Source organism: Parus major, chromosome 5, assembly GCF_001522545.3.
Source record: "Parus major isolate Abel chromosome 5, Parus_major1.1, whole genome shotgun sequence".
Taxonomy (NCBI): Eukaryota; Metazoa; Chordata; class Aves; order Passeriformes; family Paridae; genus Parus; species Parus major.
Window position 1 is genome coordinate 53764126 of NC_031774.1, and position 21380 is coordinate 53785505.

At 42.3% G+C, this 21380-nt stretch overlaps 1 protein-coding gene across 8 annotated transcripts in view; it reads left to right on the forward strand.

Moving 5' to 3' along the window:
• CEP170B (centrosomal protein 170B) overlaps positions 1–16464 on the forward strand; it is a 57641-nt gene extending 41177 nt beyond the window's left edge. For 2 of the 8 annotated variants that reach the window (XM_015631451.2, XM_015631453.2), the window contains 8 exons: positions 1751–2000; positions 4234–4393; positions 8157–8195; positions 8748–8891; positions 10379–10467; positions 11022–11115; positions 12038–12089; positions 12794–16464. In XM_015631451.2, coding sequence (XP_015486937.1) covers positions 1751–2000; positions 4234–4393; positions 8157–8195; positions 8748–8891; positions 10379–10467; positions 11022–11115; positions 12038–12089; positions 12794–13029 — 1064 coding nt within the window. In that variant the 3' untranslated portion in view covers positions 13030–16464. The remainder of the gene's footprint in view (positions 1–1750; positions 2001–4233; positions 4394–8156; positions 8196–8747; positions 8892–10378; positions 10468–11021; positions 11116–12037; positions 12090–12793) is intronic. The other 6 variants (XM_015631454.2, XM_015631457.2, XM_015631452.2 and 3 more) reach the window with 3 other exon arrangements.
• Positions 16465–21380: the final 4916 nt, after the last annotated feature.

Sequence of the window (21380 nt, forward strand, 5' to 3'; positions counted from 1 at the left end):
TGCTAATCCTTCCTCTGAATTAGTTGCTCTTAAAATACTAACCTCCTAATTCCATGATAGGATTGTGAACCTTGTGCAAGCTCTATGTACATGCTGGTGTATTTCAGGCTTCATTGTGCTTGTTGTGATGCGTGCTCCTGTACTAATGCTGTTATAGACATAGTAAATCAGCAGCTAGAACTCCCTTCCTGCAGCAAGAGTGACACGTTGTTAAACTGGACTATTGCACTGTGCCATCAAGACTGTTTTTAGCATGATACAGCAATCCTTGAAAGCTTTGAGTGTGAAGCCTAGGGGATAAGGATGTGGCTAAAATATTCCAGCAGTTCTTAGCGTTTAGCTAACCACAGGAGTTCCCAACACTCCCAGTGGGAGAAAGTTAATCTCACTACTGGATGAGCAGCATAAACTGTCTGCCTGTGAGACAGGAAATGCCAGTATATTATTGGGCTATCTGAAGTAGCTTTCTGTGAAAAGTCACAGATAACATCAGAATAATCCAAGTTACCAGTTCTGAAATCTAAAGGCCTGTCTCCCATACTCCTCCCACAATTTGTTTACTCATGATAATTTAAATGATACTGAGGGAGATGATTCTGATTTCCCTTGGCGTACAGAGATGGAAAAAGAGTCACATAATTTTAAAATTGCTGTTCAGTGACAGGGTGACCTCTTGATTCTAAAACTTCATTAAAAAAAAAAAAGATACAACTCTAGGAATTGAATATGAACAAATCTATTTTTATTATACACATATAAATCCTAAGACAAGGCATTGTTATAGCTATGGATGAGATAACAATGTCTAGGAATACTTCTTTCACTATACAGTAATTACCCATGGTTTTCTGCCTGCATCTTACATGCCAAATTAGTTGGTTTGGTTTGTATGATGTATGATGCTGGCTTAATTCACATGTAGTGTTTCAGTGTTAGGATTGTCTTGGTAACACAGTGAAGTTTTTCAGTGTTATAATTCTAAATAACTCGTCTGGTTCTGTGTGTGGTGGGCCTTCATTCTCCAGGGATGGACAGAAGGGAATGAAGCAGTACCTGTAGAGAGTATAGTGAGGCAGCAAACATTGGGAGCCCAGTTTTCAAATAAGGACACCTTGACATTTCCCATGCAAGGAAGATCTGGGTGTCTACAGATCTGCAGAACAAGTTGGGATAAGTGGGCAGCTTCCACTTGGCTCCAGGGCTTGGAGCCAGTCCTGACTGTGAACACTTTCTTGTAGAGTGTCATTAATGGTGAATTGCGAGGCAGGAGGTGAACACAGGGTGTGGACTCTTGCAAATAACACGGAGCACCGCAGTCTACTCCAAAGCCCCTCCCTCTGCTTGTACTTGAAACTAATTAGAACAGTATCTGCAGGCTTGAAAATTGGGCTCTCTTTAGAAAAGGACTTCTGTGGGACTATGAGGAGTGTGAAATGTGTGCTACTTATACACAGAGCTTCTGTGCATGGAAAGCCAAGTCTGTGGTAATAATTTACTACAGTGGAGGCATTAACACAGTCATTATGATTTTACATTGGAATTTCCCACTCCAAATTTGTACAGTGAATGGGATCCATAGAGGGGCTCAGCTTTGAAATAATAAACTCAGAGAATGTGGTGTTTTAACTTAAGATGTGCACAGAAACTCTCCTTTCCTTGTGCTCTTGGGCTAGTTTTGTGTTGCCTTTCAGCCTTTTGTAGTTACTCTTGACTACTGTCCTCGGTCTGAAACCAATTCATTTTTTATAAGCATCAAGGCGGAGACCACAGGGTTCAGATTACACTTCTACTTCGGAGGAGGAATATGGCTCAAATCACAGCTCCCCTAAACACAAACGCTCCCATACTTCAACAGCCACACAAACACCGCGGATACGTGGCTCTGGGCTGGGCAAGCAGAAGCTCAATGGCAGAGAAACGGATGACGATGAAGATTTTGATGACAACCCTGACCCCTACAACTTCATGGCACAGACAGCAGAGATAGCAGAAATAGCCAGGTGAGGTGGGGCTTTATCTGTTAACCTGTGTGTTGAAAATGGGTTGTTTTATCCTTGGTGTTCAAATCAAACCCAAGTGTTGGGATAGAAGGAGAGGCTCTCTACCATTGTTTGTGTGCCCACATCTCCTTTATTGAACATTGACTTGGATGGTTTTCATGAACCTTTACAGCCTGGATGTGCTGGTTGTACCTTCTATCTGCAAAAGGCCGAGGTGCAGGGCATTGTCTCTTGGTTTGCTTCTTGTTCAAGCTGTGGGAAGTCTAACTTTATACCTGCAGATCTGCTCTCTGCTGAAGGACACAGTGTGTGTGTGGCATGGTTGGTGTGAACTCTCCTAATTCTCTGCAGAGGAAGTCAAATGGGTTAGCAAAGACTGAATATGTAAACTGTTGAAGCTGCTTTGCCTGAAGCCGGTGAAGGAGCAGTAAGAAATCACTTCAGGGCAGAAACCTCTTTGCTTGGCACAACCAAATCTGAACTTGTCTAGACCTTGTATATAAATGAATTGTTGCTTAGCTTGATGTTCCTGGATACGGTACTTGCTGTGTACTGGTGGTCTGATGGTTGCCTGGAGGACCTCAGCAGTAAAGCAAATAGATTCTTTTTTTAAACAGTGGCATTTGAGGTTTGTCATCTCTAATATGCAACTGTGTTATGCCAACTTTCCAGAAATACTGGTCTCCCATTGTACTGGCCATACTTGAAATACTTTTGCCTGAGGACGCTGCCTTGTGTCTGCTTTTGGCCACATCGCCCTCGCCGCTCCGTGCTCACCTGGAAAGAGCTTTTCTTGCCTGAAAGTTGCTGTCAAGCTGCTAGAAAGTGTGTCAGCCTTCAAATCAGGCTGCTTTACCTGTGCTGCACGAAGCGTGCGTGTGTGAGATGCCGGCTTCCCTCCCAGCAGCATTCCCAGCAGCGGGGAGCGCTCCGGCTCTCGGCAGCTATAAATAAAGGGTTGCGTCAGACTCGTCTGGCGCTGCACCGTGCAGGGCTCTGCCCCAGACTCTGCCTGGTAATTGCAGTTCTGATTTCCCTTGCTGCTCCCAAATTAACTGGGAGGGGTTTAGAGGAGTCAGGGAGAGTTAAAAGGGAAAATGCCACTTGTTTATAGTACTGAATCACATAATGGAAGTGTTTGGTGACAGCTCTGTCCAAACCAGCACAGAGAGGGGTTACCTTATGCAGGCAGCTCAAATTGCACATTATTAGTTCAACTATGCCTTTTCTTTCCAAGGAAATGTTTTGATGAACTGACAGTTTTATCGCACTGCTTGTTTTCCTTGTGGAACTCTTCCAGCTTGGAATATTCCATAATAATGTTGTTTTTGTTGTTGTTGGGTGGGGTATTTTGGGGATTTTTTTGGTTGGTTGTTTTGTTTTTTTCCATTAATAGAAGACAGTTGTTTCAGGTGAAGCAGACTACCTGTAAGATTATTTTTTCTCTTGGAAGTTTTCCTTTAAAATTACCACAACAGCTACTTCTGGTCTAAATGGGTTTTTTTAAAGCTGTACTACCAACAATCCAGACTTAGGAGCTGTTTTTGAGCTCTAGAGCAGATAGAGCAAGGTGCTGCCAACACTAAGTGTTAACTGGACACCTGTCAAAGGGCTTGAAGTTTCAAGATCTGGTTTCTGAAAACCAGATCCCTCTAAGATATGCTATACTTAGCCTCATAATCCCTCAGCTCTTCTGGAGAATGTGGAGGCATATTGTGATTTTCAGTCTGCAGACCACAATGAAAAGAAAAGAGAAATTAAGTTTTTTTTCTTTAAGTAAAAAAAAATAAAATTTCTCCTTTATGTAGTTTTTAATGGAAAACGAAGAGGACCCAAGAAGAGAAATTAACTGTATTGTATTGAAAAAATAACAAACAAGAGAAAGATGTAGAGTGGATGGGTGAGGGAGCAATAACGTCAAATTTCTTTATGGATGGTCTCCAATACTTTCTGGCAGTGTGTTGTCACTAGAATTTGCATTTAGGTAAGAATTTGCTTTATATCAATTCTCCACTTTGAAGCTGGAATCAGTAAGGAAGGGAATTTATTTTGTATGCAGTCAGAACGTTCCTCAGCACCCTGCCAAGGCACCCCAAAAAGCCCCACTTGCCCTAGCCTCTGCAGAGGATACAGTTCCCACAAACGTTTTGTGGCTTCTCTTTTTATATTTTATTAATATGAGGCATGTTGTATCCTGTGTCCTAATGGTTGTGCTTTGTTGCCTGTGCTTTAGGCTCAGCCAAACCTTGGTGAAGGATGTGGCCATCCTTGCCCGAGAGATTCACGATGTTGCTGGAGATGGGGACTCACAGAGTTCCTCGGGGACGGGACCGAGCACCTCCTTCAGCTCTCTGCCCAACACTCCGGCTTCCACCATATCCGCGAGGGAAGAGGTAAGGAGTCACAAAGCTCTGCCTCTCTGTGCTAGTAAGTACATGGGACATGGTTGGGGTGGAAGACCAGGCCAGCATCCCCAGTTGCTGCAGCACTGAAAAACTTTCATTCCTTGTCCTCCGAAAAAGCAGCACCAGAAAGACCAACTGCAGCCTGTTTAGGGTGCTCTTTATTTTGGCCTCTGTGCCACAGCCAGCCTTGCAAGGTGTGGGAATCATATCATTTCCTAAGCTTCTCAAGGCTTCTATTTGGACACTGGCCCCTGAAATTTGCATCTGAGGAACAGGATGGAGGGGATGTGTTCTGCTGCTGTGCCAGGGAGCCAGAGCCTTCCTCTTTGTTTCACACAAGGCACTGACCGTGTACGCTGGCTGCACTCTGTGTCAGCTGTATGTTTTGTACCTCTGCTGTGTCCTTTCTGCCAGGACTGTTGAAATTCTGTGCAGGTGTTGCTTGAATCCCTTCCCTCCGTCTGAGTTTTGATCGAGAGGGGGCAAGGATCCTTGGAGATGGGCAGGGAGTCAGGCAGGTAGCTTGGGAAGTGCAGTTTCCAGACCTTCAGTGAAGCTGTGGCTTCCTCCCAAACTGTATAGCACAGTTTGTCTGCACTAGGCTGGGGAGGAGGGAGGCAGTTTCTTCATTTGGTTCACCAGTGCTGCAGCGCAGGGACCAGCTCAGCTCAAATTTAGCTGCAAGGTCACCAGGAGGCTTCAACAGCTAAAGCAAAGTTGCCTTTGCTACTGTTTAAATCCAAATTGCCTCCTGTGTACCACCAGTGCTTAAAACATACACAGCTCTCTGCTGCTCAGGTGGTTCCCCTGGCCCCCTGTTGTCTTTGACTGTTGTGAGAATTGCAGACCCGGGGCAGGGTTCAAAGCTGAGACCAAACTTGTTATTCTGCCAAGAGAGTCCTTGGAGGCTGGGTGACCCTGCTGTGATCAGCACTAGAGGTGCTAAGCAAAAGTTTAGGGAGATACCCAGAAGATGAGACGAGTGTGGCTGTGGTTGTGCTAAACCAAGGTCAGCTGCAGCCTGCTCAGGGAGGGGTTTATTGGAGCCAAAGTGCACAAATGTTTCACAATAACTGCCAGCTCTGAGATGAAGTGGTTTATTGCTTTGTTTCCTTGCAAGTACCACGCCTGTCAAGCTGCCTTTTGTATTTTTCTTTCCAAGCAATAAAGGTGACTGCACTTCTGACTTGCAAGCAAAACATTTTACTCGGCTCCCACTTGCTTGCAGAAAAGTAGGGGGGAGGAGGAGCAGTGTCTCTGCAGTTTTTTTGGAGTGCAACTGAAGGGTTCAACCAAAGTCAGCTGATACAGAGGGATGTTCCCAGCTGCTAGAGGAAGACACCTGCAGTATGGTGTTTCTGCTCTGTGCAAAATGCCAGGCTCCAGAGCATGATGCTGAATGGCAGAATCACAAACCCAGGATTGCTCAGACCTGGGTGAGGGTTTCTTTGGCTTTGTAGTGCTGCTGTGTGGGACATGCCACAGTCCCACACAATAGTCAGGAGAGCAAATTCAGAACTGTCTCACTGTTGGGAATACTCCTGGCAGTGCCCACTGCTAGAGCAGTTTTTGAGATCTTGCAGAAGTGTGAAGGACAAAGCACTGATGGGAGCCTGTGAGGACAGATCAGGAGCCATAAGCTCCTGATCATGGTTTTCAGCCATGGCTGAAAACACTCTGAAGGCTTATAATGAGGCTTCCTCTGAACAGGAGTGGATATCAGCATGATTTCAGCAGGGCCAGCATCTGGCAGGCCACTTGAGTTACACCCAAAATGCCACAGTGCATCAGTGTTGCTGCCTTATATTATCACAATAGCCAGGAGCAGGTTCCATGAGCAGGGCTTTCTGCTGGCAGTGCTGAGATGTGGAGTGGGATCCTAAACAGTTCAGCTTGGTGGGCTTGTTATGAATGCCAGCAATATAAACTGATGTGAGTTCAATGAACAGACACCTCATCTTTGGTAGTGGACCAGATTCAGCACTGCCACACCTGCTTCCCACAGTCAGAGTGTTGTTGAAACTGTGCTGAATTAATAACTTTGGTTTGATGCAAAGAAGCTTCTGGAAAATGCCTGAAAATCAGTGTAAATGATGCTAAGCACTCTGAATTTTGTGAGTGCTTACCAAACAACTTTATATTAAATATTCTAGGAAAGGACATAGTGATGAGAAATAGCTACCGTGGCTATAATAGTAATATATTGAAACATCTGATAAAAGAGATTATGTGAATAAGAAAAGTTTTCTCTATGTGCCTGTCTCTTATGCTGCTCTGGCTTATGCACCGTTGTATGCCATTCTGCATTCTAATACTAAATATTTATATCTATTCCAAAAAAGTGGGGGAAAATGCAGGAAGAATAAGTACCGATACTGGAATCACTCTTGAGTGTTCAATGCTGTAGCAGAAGCATTGTTTGGGACCAGTGTATGGCACAGCATTTCTCAACCTTAAATGAACTGCTTTTTAAATTACTTTTATTAAGAAGCTTGGTTAAAGTTTAAATGAGGAGTATCCTCTTACAAGTTAAGGCGGAGCCTTCGATTTAAACCCCAATCTACATGTTCTGTCCTTTCAGGTTCACTGCTGCCTTGGATGTTTGCCAAGGAGGCTTTCCATTTCCCCAGTGCATGTTTGGGGTGGTTTTGTTTTTCTAGCCTCAGCTGTATAGTTTATGATAAGATAGATTCTTGGCATACAGGGCTGAGTACTGCTACAAATTAAGCAAATTAAAAAAAAACGAAATCAAACAGAACAAAAGAAAGAGTTCAGCAAGGGTGAAACCTTCATGATTCCTGTTTACCAAAGCCTTGGGTTGTTTGGGATGCCTTCTTTTGTGGGTTTGTAGGTTTTGCAGGACCTAGCTTTCTGCAGAGTTCATCCATCAAACTTAAACCTCAGCTGCTGCAAACACAGTCAGGTTGGGTCATCCAGAATCACTGGCTACTTCTGAGAATTTTAGCCCTGCATATAAAATTCTTTTGGTGGGTGTTTTTAAGGAAATTTGATAAGGATGTAACAAAAACTAAAGAGCCTGATTAAGTTTGTTAAGTTGTTGTGTAACATACTCAGTGTGAATGTTGGTACACAAGAGGAAATGCTTACAGGTGTGATGGAATAGAAAATGTGAGAACAGAACAGGTCATGTACAAAAATCTCCAGTGATGGTGAAGCAGGTGCTGTCCTTACCTTGTTTTCAGCTGAGACCTGCTCACTGTAGGAACATCTCATTCCTTTCTGACACTTTCACTGCTGCAAGCAGCCTAACTTACTGTTTCTGCAATTGATGAAAGGAAGCTTATTAGCCAAACATTTTGGCTGTTGTGGCCCTGCACCATAATATCTCTGTCCTGCTACTTATGTATAACCCAAGTGCTGCTGCATAGTGTGGGGAGCCTGGACTTTGGATGGCACATGGCTTCCTCACAAGGAGCTGTGTGCTTTGCCAACCAAAGAGCCTCTTGGGCTGGATGTTCAGCCCTTTCCCAGAGGGCTCAGGATTTCACTCAGCACAGTCTGGTTTGGAGTAACTGGGGAGCTGCCTGAGGCCTCCTTAGCAGAACTGGCTGGTGACCAGGATCTCCAAGGGCTTCAGTGCATGATGGGGGGGTGGGCACCGAGTGCTGGTCCTCAGGAATGTGCTTTTGGGAATGTCAACCCCAAATAACCCCAAACCCCGTGTTCTCTTGGATACTTGCTGTCACAGTCATTCACTAGCATTGATCTCTTTGTTTCTGTTTTAACACAGATTGCTCGTAGATCTTTTCGGCTGGCATATCCATCTCAGGTGCACTTTCCATCCCATTATTTTTGTATCTCTGTCTTGTCACTGTTATTTTCTTCCCCTTCTTTTAAAGTTTTTGTCAGTAAACCCAACAGGAGTAATTGTCTTGTCATTTCTGTTCTTCCTGTTAATTAGTTGCATTTTTAGTGGTTTTGTATTGCTTTTTCATCTCCTTCATGTGTTACTAAATGGTTTCTGATTAATTTGAGTGTGTCTTTAATGTTGCATTGATATATTAAGATGTAAGATATGGGAAAATAGGGTCCTTTTGAGTCTTACCTAAATGCAAAAAATAGAAAGATATACTTTTCCATACATGCTCAAGACTCAAAGTCTTAAAGTAGAATAGCCCCACAGAGTTTTGTGGTATGACTCCAGTGGGTAGGCACTTGCAGGATTGGGGTCTAGTAATTTTCTTACAAGCCCATACCTGTCTGTACAAGACTTAAATGAATCAGTGTTCCTCTCGGGCTTGCCTGAAAATCTGCAATATCTGCAGTGAATGCCTGTGAGCTTAGTTTCCCTACTAATTTTTAATGACTCATTATTTCCAAGTTGGTGCAGCACATTCCAGAAGCAAGTCTGAACTACCAGAAAGTGCCTCCGGGATCAGTGGAACTGAAGGATTTTGACCAAAACATGAACGATAACAGAGAAGAGGATCCCTCAAAAAAAACAAGGACAAGAAACCGTGAGGAGGCAGGTCACTTTTTTCTTTACTTTATGTATGACATTGCTTTGAGCTGCTGTATGTATGCTTGTTCTTTATAAGCTGCCAAAGGCGGCTACTCCAAAAAAAAACCCCACACTTCTCAACAGCCCTGATGTGTGGGTAAAGAAACAGTGTTTAAAAGGGAAAAAGAGGAACAGAACCACCCCTCTAGCCAGTAGTGACTGGAAATTTCCTCTCTTGTGTAAAATGCCAGTAAAACCTGAGGCTTGGTCACCTGTTTTTGGGAGGATACATTGAATGTCAGAGCCTTCTTTAGGCTATTTCACTGCTATCTTAGAGAAGAACTCAAACATCTCAACTTGGGAATCTGAGGCACTGATAGTTTAATGGCACCTTACTGTTCTGCAGCTGGCATCCTGGTTAGAGCTGCTGATGGAGCAGCAGTGGCAGGATCTGGACCTTAGGAGGGGTGTGTGTGACTGGGCTTGGTGCTGTGGCACAGCTGGCTTGCTGTGCCCTGCAGTCTGTGAGCATCACTCCCTCCAGCGTTTGCAATTTGATGCCATTCTTCTGGGCTGAGAGAGCAGGGTAACCTGCAAATCACTGGGGTGATGCTGGAGGCTGAGAATGCCTGGCCTGCACTTGAGGCTGGGGGTGGTGTTGGGATGAGGGGTGTAGTGGGGTGATGGTGCCAGGAGGAGGAGGAGGAGGAGAAAGCTGCTGATCCAGCACTGGCTGTCACTCCTGCTTGCCTTCTGCCTGGCAGCTGTGGTGGGAAGGAAGAGCTGGGGCAGAGGCTTCAGGGAGGCAGTGCAGGCAGGAGGGGAGAGCTGGCTCCAGCACAGCCACTCTGGGGGTGGAGTGTGACTCACACAGGGGGCCGTGGGCTGAGCCACTGGTGCTGATCCTGTCCTGTGACTGCTTTGAAGCAATCCCTTCCTCTCCTGTAGAGAAAGTGCCAAGGCTGGAAAAAAGGTGCAGCTTCAGAGGGCCCCCAGCTTGATGTGGGCTTTCCTGGCAGAAGCCTGCAGGCTCTTCTAAGCCACAGCACTTGAATATCTAGGGTTTGATAGTGTTTTGTTTTACTTTTAATAAAGAAGAATGTAACATGCTGGGATACCTGGCTGTGAAGGTGGTTTGAACTCATATGTGTCACATTATGTAGTTTCACTGAGACTGCTTCTTGGGCTTCTTGCATTGTGATTTGACTTTTTGGGGTTTTTTTTGTGAGGTGTGGAAAGTCCTAAGTGCTGTTCTTTCAGAAATGCTTAAATGCTTATGTTTCTGCAAACAGCTGTGTCTCTGTCTCTAGAAAAAGTCTGAACAAGTTAGTATTGGCCTTTTTGCCAAAGTGCTGCAATAAAGCTGCACATCATCTTAATCTCCTTTGAACTTCAGCTATCATCCACACAAACAAAGATGTTTCAGTGAAGATTGTTTACTCTATTAAAAGTTCCAGTTTTGTAATATGCTGCTTTTGCTAAAAGTTCTCCAATTTGTCCCCATATTTTAGGTAATCTTCGACAATTTGATGTTGAACCCAGTATCCCAGTTATCACATACAATCCGTGAAAACACGGAAAACCTCGCTGAAAAAATGAAGTAAGTAACTTCTTGTCCCCAGCCTGAAATACTGACTTGCTGGTGAGTTTGTTGACTTGCTACTTGTGGAAGATACTGTACTGTTGTCTTGGAAAGTTTTGTAATCAGGATGCAGGGAATGTAGATGTAGGAAATTGTGTGTGTAGTGAACCAGAGGTAATATGATTATTTGCTATCACTTTTCCTGGTATCTTTGTTCTTTGGAATTTTAATGCTGGATTTGTAATGCATGTTGATGCTGTGGCTTTGAAATTCTGCCAGTGCAGGAGATACAGCAGAAAATTAGTGGATTGTCTCTTCTTTCCTTTTCTGTACCAAGGCTCCTGTAAATATGCAGGTTACCAAGCCTGTGAAATCTTTTCAAAGTTTGTTGTTGCTCTAGAGACATCAGCTAGGGAAGGACTTTGGATTGTTCCTAAATCAGCTGAAAGGAGCTTTGTCCAGCTGCTAATCCACTAATCTCTTTTGTTGCCACATCTTGTGATAATTAAGCCTTTTAAACAAGCAGTTTTTTGATGGCAATTTTAAGATCTGCTCTACTTTTTGTGTTACAGGATTCTGTTTCAAAACTCAGAAAGGACCTGGGAGGAGATGGAGGCCAAAATCAATTCAGAAAATGAAGTGCCAATTCTGAAGACGTCAAACAAAGTAAGTCTATGCAAACAAGTGAAATACTAAAGACTTAGGTCCATGAAAGCTTTGTAAGAAACCAAACCAGCAATCTCAACCCTTCTTAAATCCATTTCTGAAATTTCTGGTCCATTTTCATGTGTTGAACTCCTGGGTTTCGTTGCTGTTTGAAGTGTGATCATGTGAGTTCCTTCTGTGGTTTTGTTTCACCGAACTCTTTCCCAGTTCCTTTGCAATTGATCTTCAAAGAGTGGGTCTCTTAACAGATGTTGAAGTTCAGGATCATTAGGCCTCATTTAAACATTTACTTAAGGGTCACCTACCATGTGGTTGCCACAACTTCAGTTGCAGACAGGTGTTTGTCATGAAAGTTTGTTTTGTTCACCTGTAACTGTTTGATATTAGGGTAGTAAAAATCTACCTCAGGGTGAATTCACTCAGGTGATTCAGCCTCAACATAGTGATTGTGCTCTCATGACCTTCCATTGTCCTTGAAGGGGATTGTCAGTAAGGATTTAAGTACACTAGTGAACCCAGCAAATATGATTAATGCTAAACAACCTTGTGCCAAGACCTGTGTAGCTTGGTGCTGCAGCAGTGTAAATGTGGACAAGTGACTTGTCTGGTCTAGGAGCTGAGTTTACAAATATCTCTGTGTATTTCATATTAAAAAGGAGTCTTTGTACAGGTGTAGCATTTCATGTCTAAAAGCCACAGTGACTATGAATGGGTGGTGTAGTAGCACTCGGTGACAGGATGCAGAGCAGGCTCCCCATGCACTGACCAAATGCACCTCAATGCAACTTTTCTGTTAAATGAGAAAACTTGGGCCTGACTTTGCATCTTCTTGATCAGATAAGGCAGAAGCAGTAAGATTAGATTCCTGTGTCAGTTGAGTACTTTGTTGCTTAATTTTCTGTTCTGATGCTTTTGTTTCTAGGAAATCAGTTCTATCCTGAAGGAGCTCAGGCGAGTTCAGAAACAGCTTGAAGGTTGGTCATTTAAAATATTCCTGTTGTCTCTCAAATGCCAGTAAAACTGCACAAAATAAAGTGATATTGGCCTGATTTATCAATGAAAGCTGGGAAAGGATGCAGAAGTTCAGGTTGTTACCACAGTGCTCTCTGATGAGTGCATAGGGAATTAACAGTAGATCTATCTTATGCTGCCAGGTTTTAGGAAAATTTTTGACTATTGAAATGTAGCAGCTGTTGCTGTGGAAATGCTTTGTTTGTGGTATTTAGCATATTCACATAAGATAAACTGGTGCAGGAGTGTTCTGATGAAATAATATTTAGCAGCTCTTCCAGCTAATAAGCTGTGCTATGCTTTTTTGACTTGAATTTTGCACATGATATCTGCATTAGGAAAATACAAGCTCTTACATCATCTAAAAGCGTAATAAAAGCATATAAAAACATCCAGACATCATTCTGGGCTCCAGCTAAAAGCTTGCCATTTGGCTGCTGCAGTTAGTCTTTTCCAATTTAACCAGAAAGTTTAGAGTCCACATCTCTGCTGTCTGGGAGTGGTTTTGCTTGTTAAAACTCTTTAGACCTGAAGGTACTAATGAGGAAAATAACCTGACTAAAATGAACAACAGTACTGCTTACAATTCTACTGCCTTCAAAATGAGGGCAGCAAACTTCTGTTTAGAAAATTTGGTGCTAATGTGTTTTTTTGTTTTTTTTCCCAGTCATAAATGCTATCATTGACCCTACTGGAAACTTGGATATAGTTGCCAGCAACAAAGCATCTTCTGCTGCTAAACAATCTACAGCCACTAAAGTCAGGACTGCTAACAATTCTGGGTCCACACTGGAGACTTTGTCCCTAGCACAGATGAGAAACTACGCTCAGAAATCGAACTGTGGGTCTTCTAGCTTACAAGATTCGAATTTCATTCCAGATGGAGAGAAATATGTGATCTGATAAATATTTTGTATTGCTGTTATACTGTAATCTACTGTCGCATTAGTATTGTGTATGAGTGGTTTGTGGACAGTTTGTGTGGAGCAGTTGTTTAGATTGCTAACATGTTGCACAAAAAAGAAAAATCTATGCTGTGAGGGTGAATGGAAAGTCTGTGTATGCCTTTTAAACAAGACTAGCACTGTGGAGCAGCACATACTCAGCACAGAGGCAAACTGATTTTTACAGAATTACTCATTCTTCCAGTGTGCCATAAGAAAACAGGCTTTGCATATTTCCCATTCAGTATGCTGAGGCTAAAGTGTTCTTGCACTGGCCTGTTTATAACTATTCAGTTGTAATTCAGTTGTAATGAGGCTCAATTTGAAAAAATACCCCACACCTTTTTGGTACTATATTTGTTTGGGTTTCATTTGATTGAGTTTTTTTGAAGTGTACAAGTGAAGCATTACAACTCTGTTGGAATCAACTTGCAAATCCAACAGAACAATAACAACAGAGGTTGTGCAATATCATGGGTTTCTGAGAGAAACCCTTACTGCAGTTGTGTAAAATTTCCTTTCAGCAGTCATAAAAAGGCAACCACACTGAAGTTGTGCATCTGTTTTTCAGTCCAGAAACCAAAACAAGACAGAATAAACCCTTCTGTTTTTTCTCCTGGGAAAGTGTAAAAGTTAATAATGGTATGAATGTAAAGACTACTGATCAGCTACTATTTTTGATAACATTTCAGACCCAATGTTTGGGGTAGGTACAAAAAGTTCGATTTTACAATTTAGCTTGCCAAATTTTCATGATTTTGGTACAAATGCTGTCTTTAAGCTGCTTTTCTTTTTTAATTTAAATATACAGTCTTTTCATAATGAGCTACAAATGCTCTTGGCTGGGCCAAAGACTAAGATGTTTGTAATTACCCAATTGCAAAGAAAACCATCTGTTCCAATGGCTCATGGAATAAACTTAATTACACAGTTGCTGTGAACTAGTGCAATCACTTGACAGCACTGAAAAAATAATGGCTTCAATGTAGCTCCACCTTTATGGCTAGTTCTGTTATGAATTTTTTTTTTCAATGCAAAAGTGCTTGCAAAGACCACCATTGTGGTGTTCTTCAGAAACTGTTCATCAGGGTCAAGCACTTGGTACATTTGGGATTTTTGTCTCTGGATTTAATTTTTGGTCTGTTCTAATCCTAGAAACACTAAGGGTTGTGTACAGTTGTTTGAGCAATTTCTTACTTAACAAAAGTTGGGGTTTATATTCTGTCTTTGTGTTAAACTGCAAAACACTAAGCAATTTTTGTTGCTTTAAGAGTGTAAATTTTGCTTTTGAGGGGATCTCTTTCAGATGTTTTTGCTCCCAGGTTTTGTTTTTTTTTGTCTTGTATCGATTCCTTTTTCATTCTTCCAGGTCAACAAATAGTAATCAGGTAAAGAAATTATTTTCTAGCTGTGGAGGATACATTTACTGGGAAAGGTGAGCAGATGAGTTCCACTTTGCCCTCATACAGTATGTAGTTAAAGCAGTGAAAATGGTTTCCCAAGCTTGACTGCTTCTTGTGTGCTGACTCTATATTTTGGGGTGAGTAGTGGATTCCTTAGTTAGCTTCAGTAGTTACCTGAGCTTTTCTGCTAGTATGTTGTAACAGTGGGAACCTGTTAAAATAATTTAAATAAATAGGGATGCTCACAAAATGTTTAACCTTACTAGTGAAGAAGGTGATTGCTTTCCTGGTGAAGCCAGTGAGAGCTTTCCATCAGTTTCAGCAGAGACAAGATCGGTCCCAAAATGGGAGTATGTCAACATGCCATTAGTTTATTTTTGAGCCTGCAAGATGCTGGCTGGTAAATAGTAGGTGCAGATATCCTTCAGAGATTTCCAGTAGACTATAAGCTCATCTGCTTGTGTGGAGATGCCCTTCCATGAAGAAATCTGCTGGACTTCACATAGATGAATGCAGAATAAAAAGAATTTGCCCTTGATGTTGTTCTGCCTGTAATATACGCACTATCTGAATGTGTTAATTCAGTCGTTGATTCTGATCTGTCTTTTCTTGAAATACCTGACTGTGTCCTTGGTGAATATCCTAAGTGGTGGTATCGTTCCTGACATATGAGACACAATTTTTCAAGCCCTTCTTAGTTGGGTTTGAACTGACCAGGTGCTACCCCAACTCACTAGGAGTTGAAGGACCTTCACAGATAAGGTGTTGCTGTTAGTTTCAGTTTTGCTGTAGAGACAAGTGAATTACTAAGATGTACATCTGACTTCTCTGATTATTTTTTATTTCCACATCTTCATGGCTATGCGCAAGTGGATTCTGTTTCTCTCCAATGTGTCCTTGATGGGACTTCTGTTTACTTTCACTTGAAAATTGCTTGATTCTTCTTTGATTCTTGAACACATCAGGGAGGGATTTTCTCCCTTGGTTGCTCTGTTCTGAACTAGAGAGCGAGCCCACAGACACCTTGCATCAATTAAATCAACCTGCAAAATATGGTACCTCTTCAAGTGACTAATGAGGATGCAACAATCAGTGTCTCTTGATAATTTGGAAATGAGTGTGTGAAGGCAGGGAGGATGCACAGCTTGATTTGTTTTATTTGTGACTCAGCCAAACTGTAAAATGCTTCTGTGTCCTGACACAATGCTCATTCTTGGATCTTTGCATTTGAAAAGGTTTAGCTAGTCAACAATGAAACACAACATATTTTTTTTTTGTGTTCACTGCTTCTGAAGTACTGTGGTTTGCACTTGTCTGCTCCAGATAAGCCAAAGAGCTATCCACTCCTTTGCTGATTGTTGGTTCTTACAAGCAGTACTGTATGCAACCATGGAAACATGCCTGTGTGACTCCAATGTGAACCTGACCCATGTGTACCGGTGTATTTGGGAGGCCCAGGATCAGTGCACGAGATTCCTGCTGGCTTCCATGAGCTGTGGATGGGCCCTGCTTTGAGTTTGGCAGGGGTGATGCTGCCCTGTGTGTCACTCCCATGCCACCTTGCTTTCATGTGTTTTGTGTCTGACTAAAGCAATGTAACAAAGGGTGGGATTTTCCAAGTCTTGGGGAAGCAGGTGCTCAGGTCCTTTTGGGTTTTCCATATGCTTTGGGTGCCTGATGCCCTGAGCACCTTCCAAAATCCCAGCCCTCAGCTCTTCCACTATACTTGAAAACTTTTCAGTTCGACGCATTCAAATGTAAAATCCCGTTAATCTGTTAATCTGCTCTGATGGCGTGAATGTAAATTCCTGTGAGGGTGTGTAGGAGCTTTGGGAGGGAGGACCCAGCTGGATCTGTGGTGGTGTCATGTTGTGGTCATGCTCCAGGAGGAAAGAACGTCTGCATCATCTTTGAGTGTTTTGGTAAAGGTACAATTAGTGGAATGTTTACATACAGCCTACTGACAAAAAAGGAGACAAAAAAAAAAAAAAGATAAAAAAGTGTAAAGTATTTAAGTGCAAGATTCTACTAGATTTTTCTTGTTTTGCAGATCACACTAGCTATTTTTGAAGTTGGTAAATGTGTATAACTTTTGCAAAGACCCTACTGACAAAAAAGGAGACAAAAAAAAAAAAAAAGATAAAAAAGTGTAAAGTATTTAAGTGCAAGATTCTACTAGATTTTTCTTGTTTTGCAGATCACACTAGCTATTTTTGAAGTTGGTAAATGTGTATAACTTTTGCAAAGACCAGACAGAACTACCTGTTCACTTTCAATGTGCCCCGTGCTGAATTGTGCCTATTTCACTCTCTGCTGTTGTTATGCTGCTGATTCTGCTGTTCTGAACTGTTCACTGGATCATTCCATTTGCATGCAACACAAATGCAAGCTGAGCTGTCTGAGAGTAAAGCTGAAACACGTTTGTATAACTTGAATCAATTAATGACTCTCTCTTTTCCACACCCTCTTGAAATGCTGTGTATAATTTTGATTTGTTTCTTCTGTCATGATTTCTTTCCACTTTTGGTTTGTTGTTTTGGTTTTTTTTTTTGAACAGTAATTTATTTTTGTTTGGATTATAGGCAATATCTGTACATTTTGTTTCAAGGTGATATTGTGGATGTCTTTAAAAAACCAAATTGTTATTTTATATAATTTTATCATAAAGTTGCTCTAATAAATCATTCTTTTATCATGTGACAGTAATGCTGGATTTTGTGCATTAATTTGGAGGAGGATGTGTGTTTGGTGGATGGATTGTTTCAACTGCCTGTTCTCACTGGTGTTAAGTGCAGTGCAATGACAATTGTCAGCAGCTCAAGACTCACAGCATGACTGCATCAGTCCTGCTGACACCTATGGCTGGGCACACCAAAGAACAGGAGTTCTCTTACTCCTCCAGGGCTTCCTGGGTTGAAGGTCCAAAGTCCCTTTCACATCAGGGTGACACATCTGAATATGGTATGGTGGTACTTGATTTAATTTTTAGTGCTGTTTTGTTTCATTGCCACGATTAACATGGTGGTTGAATCCAGCCTGGAGGTGATCATTCCCCAGGAGGTATGTGATTGCAGATACATTATTAGGCTCATTTTTTTGCACTCACCTTTTAGATATATATTACAAAACCCCATGAAAATATCAAAATGTTTTGATGTATATATAGGTTTATATATACATAGTTTATGTGTTCACAGACATATATACTAGACATATAAAAACCTATATATATAGTCCATGTGTCTGTGAAATCCTTTCTGATGTTTGCCTTCATTCCACCAGTGTCCTTCCATCCTGCATTTCTGTCTGAGCTTTGCATCCTTCCTGGCACTTCAGAAATATTGTTAATTCCTCCTTCTCTGCACTGCCTTCAGCCTCCCCCAGCCTGCCTGGTGCCACGTGGGACTCTGCATTAGCACAGCTCCTGTAGGAAGCAGAACACGTGCAGCTGATGAAAACATGGCATTGTTTGCCAGCAGTAACACACAGGAAGAGGAAGAAAATACTAGTCCCTAACTAGAAGCACTGGGAGATTTTCCATCCCCGGTTACCTTTCCATTAGGTAGTTGGACATGGAAATCTTTTACACTTAAAAATTTTAGGGGGGGATTTTGTGTTTAAAAAAATAATAAATCTTAGCCTCTCTTAAAAAGCCTCCTGAAGCTTAGTTCATGTGCTGTGTCTGCAGAGGTTTTCTGTGTTTTCCAGTGCAGGGCTGGATTACACACTAACACTATTGCCTCTCCCCAGGTTTCCCTGACAGGAGCAGTGTTTGAGTTGGGATGCTGTGCAAAGGGCCCTTCTGAAATCAATAGTGCACCCACTTCATTAATTTTTAACGGTTTGACTGAGTAAACATAAGAGGCAGCGGAACTGTAGCCAAAACTATTTGCAACATAATGAAAGCTGCTAGAATTGAAAAATAAAGGATAGATGGGAAAAGTAATGATCTCCTCTGTGCACCTTCCTGCTGAGCCTTCAGCTGCAAGTTTGGCTTCCAACATCCTCAGCTGCTTTGGGAAATAAAGCCTGGTTTTCCACGTGTACATAGCAGGGAACATCAGAATGCTTTGCCTTGAGCAGGGTTTCAGGATCCCTTCTCAAAACAAAACTTCTAATTCTTTGGAGTAGACAGGTTCTCTTTTTTTGGATGTTGTGTGAAGATCCAGGGGTAGACCCTCACCTGCTGGGTTCTGCCCATGTGATGGTGGGAGGGCACCGTGTCTTTCTCAGCAAGGACATCCGTGGGCTGCTGAAGAGCGAAGCCCTGCTGGTCTCAGCTGGTGAGATGGGGTTGGTGTGGAGCAGCAGTGAGCAGTTTGCCTGCAGGGGTGTTGCTTTCCCTAATGGAGCACAACCTTTTGGATGTAACCCTGCAAAGACTCTGAGCACCAGCACACAGGAGCTCACCTGTGCAGTTCCCTAGGAATGGTGTTTTGTTTTGGTGGATTGGCTGCTGAGCTCTGTGATTGATATGGGCTGAGCAACCAAAGCCAAGAACAATGAATATAAGAAAGTAGCACTCTGCCCTGATTTAGCCTTTTTTCCTCTAAACAAAAATATTGGAAATACTGTTCTTGCCAAAAGAACTGGGTTTGTTCAACATTAAATGCTTCTGTCAACATTCAAATCAGAGGAAGGAAAAAAAACAGCAAAAACCTCAAAATATAGCATCCACCTGGCACTTCCCAGACAAGAGGAGATCCAGAGGCATGGGTGAAGGTTGGTTTCAGCAAAAGCAATAACCACAGAGAGAAGGAATAAAATTTTTATAATACAAAATACATTCAACACCAACACACACTGAAGTATTTTCCTAATACTTGCAAGTCATCTTTCCCAGGTGTGACTGGAGGGTGAGTGACAAGACAGAGACAGTGAAGAACTCTCTTGCACTATATATTCATGGCTTTATTTATTTGTTTGCAATTGAAATATTTTTCCAAACAAAACATAGCTGGCAGGTTTTAGTATTTAATTTTAGGCTGAATAGCATTATTCCAAGTGAGCTAAATATTTCAAGTTAAATGTTTCAAGTCCATGGTCAGATATCTTAGTGAATTTACTGAATATTTTTAAAAGTGGAAACTGAGTAAATCTTTAAAAATACTTCCATACAAATCACAATTTTATTCAGACTTTGAAATTTTCCCTAGGGTTGTCATCTGAATCACTTCCCATTTCTAAACTTGAAATAACTTCTTTGGGTCCCCCCTCCCCAGCTAATTTAAGTATACAATCTTATGGCACAAAGTATAAATAGAGCATTTTTCTTCTCAAATGTATGGTCCTTGGCTGTTTCTGCCTCCCATCCTTCTGTCAGCTGTTGGTATTTGGAGCCCAGCCTTGTTCTCATGAAACAGAAAGTGTAGTTTTGTAGTAATCTCTGCAGTGGTACTGATGTTTTTGTCTATAATTAGCTCTCAGAGATGAGAATGTGTTAAACTGGCAGTTTCTTCTTAGCAAACCTCCCACACAGGCAGAAAAAGCTCTTTCACTCTATCTTTTAATGCATCTATAACAAACTGGATGAAGCATGACTTTCAGAGGGAGCATGTTAACCACAGAGTGCCACCCAGCCATACAGCAAGAGATGAATTTACTCTGTGTGTGGGATGGTGGCAAGTCAGCCAGAGCAACTGGTAGAAGGCGCCTTGTCTGAGAGACGGGGAAGAGGAAGAATAAAGAAAATTTCCTGTTTGCTCTAAACCTTGCTATTTTTTTGTTTCCTCCCCCCAGCTGCATGAATTGGTCAAATAGAACCATATTCTACCCATAAATCTGCTTCCATCCTGAAACTGTCATAGCTACAGCACTGTTAGTAAGATCAGAAATGCAGAATTGTTGGGCTGGTATGTGAGATCAGATGAGCAGAAGGAAACCAGGATTTTGCAGGCTGGACTGGAGGAGGACAGTGGAATTTATCAGAGCTGCAAGTAGTTAGAGAGCTGAAGAAGAGGAGGAGAAATATAGGTCTTTTTCCTGGAAGCTGCTTTTCCTCTGATACAACCCACTTGAACTGAACTTGTGATGTTGGAGAAATAAATGACAAATCCTGAAGTCTGTAAAAAGGTGCTGCTGCCTGTGTGGCTCAATCCCAAAGTCAGTAGGAGCTTTTGTGACTGAGGTTGACATAGTTCATGCCAGGATTTCAGTCCTGCACACAAGCAGGAGCTTAGCTGAAATATTTAGTTGGAATGCTCAGCCTCTGAAGTCATCTGAGGGCCAGGGACACTTCCTGGGGGTGATCTGGACCTTTAGCAGGGGTGGCTTTCCAGAGCTCTTTTCAGTGTCTGCAGATCCTGCCTCCAGCTTTCTGGTAACCCAGATCTACAGGGACAGCCTTTGCTTTAAGTCCTGTTGTGACAGAGATTTGGGATGGCTCCCATGATAAGTGATCTGTGCACAGCAGTAATTCAGGAGTGAGGTAGCTGGGCAGAGAGGTATCCTATACACTCCACTGTTTTTTGGGCTTCTTTGAGTTCATGCTTGTATTTTGGTCTTGAGGGAAGCAGAGGACTCATGGCACTTGCAGCTTCCCAGGGAAAGGCCTCTTGCTGTTGTACCAGACCTATCCTTGGATTCCTTATTTTTCCCGTCTTCAGCAGCTTAATACAAGGTGTGCTAGAGCCTTGTGTTCCAAGCCATTGGCTCCTTGCAGCATCCTTCCTCTGGTACTTTGGGGTCAGTAGGAATAAGAGGCTGCCTGCAAAACAACAGCAGCATTCCCAGAGTGATTTGTGTCAGCTGAAGTGCAGCCTTTGGATTTTACAGAAGGCACAATTTCTTAGAAGCTGCCCCAAACTCAATGTCAGCTATAACCCCTCAACAGCCTCACTGCAAATTCCAACACCACGTGTTCAGGATGGGGGCTGCATTGTTTCAAAGGAGCTGGCTTGCTCCCTCC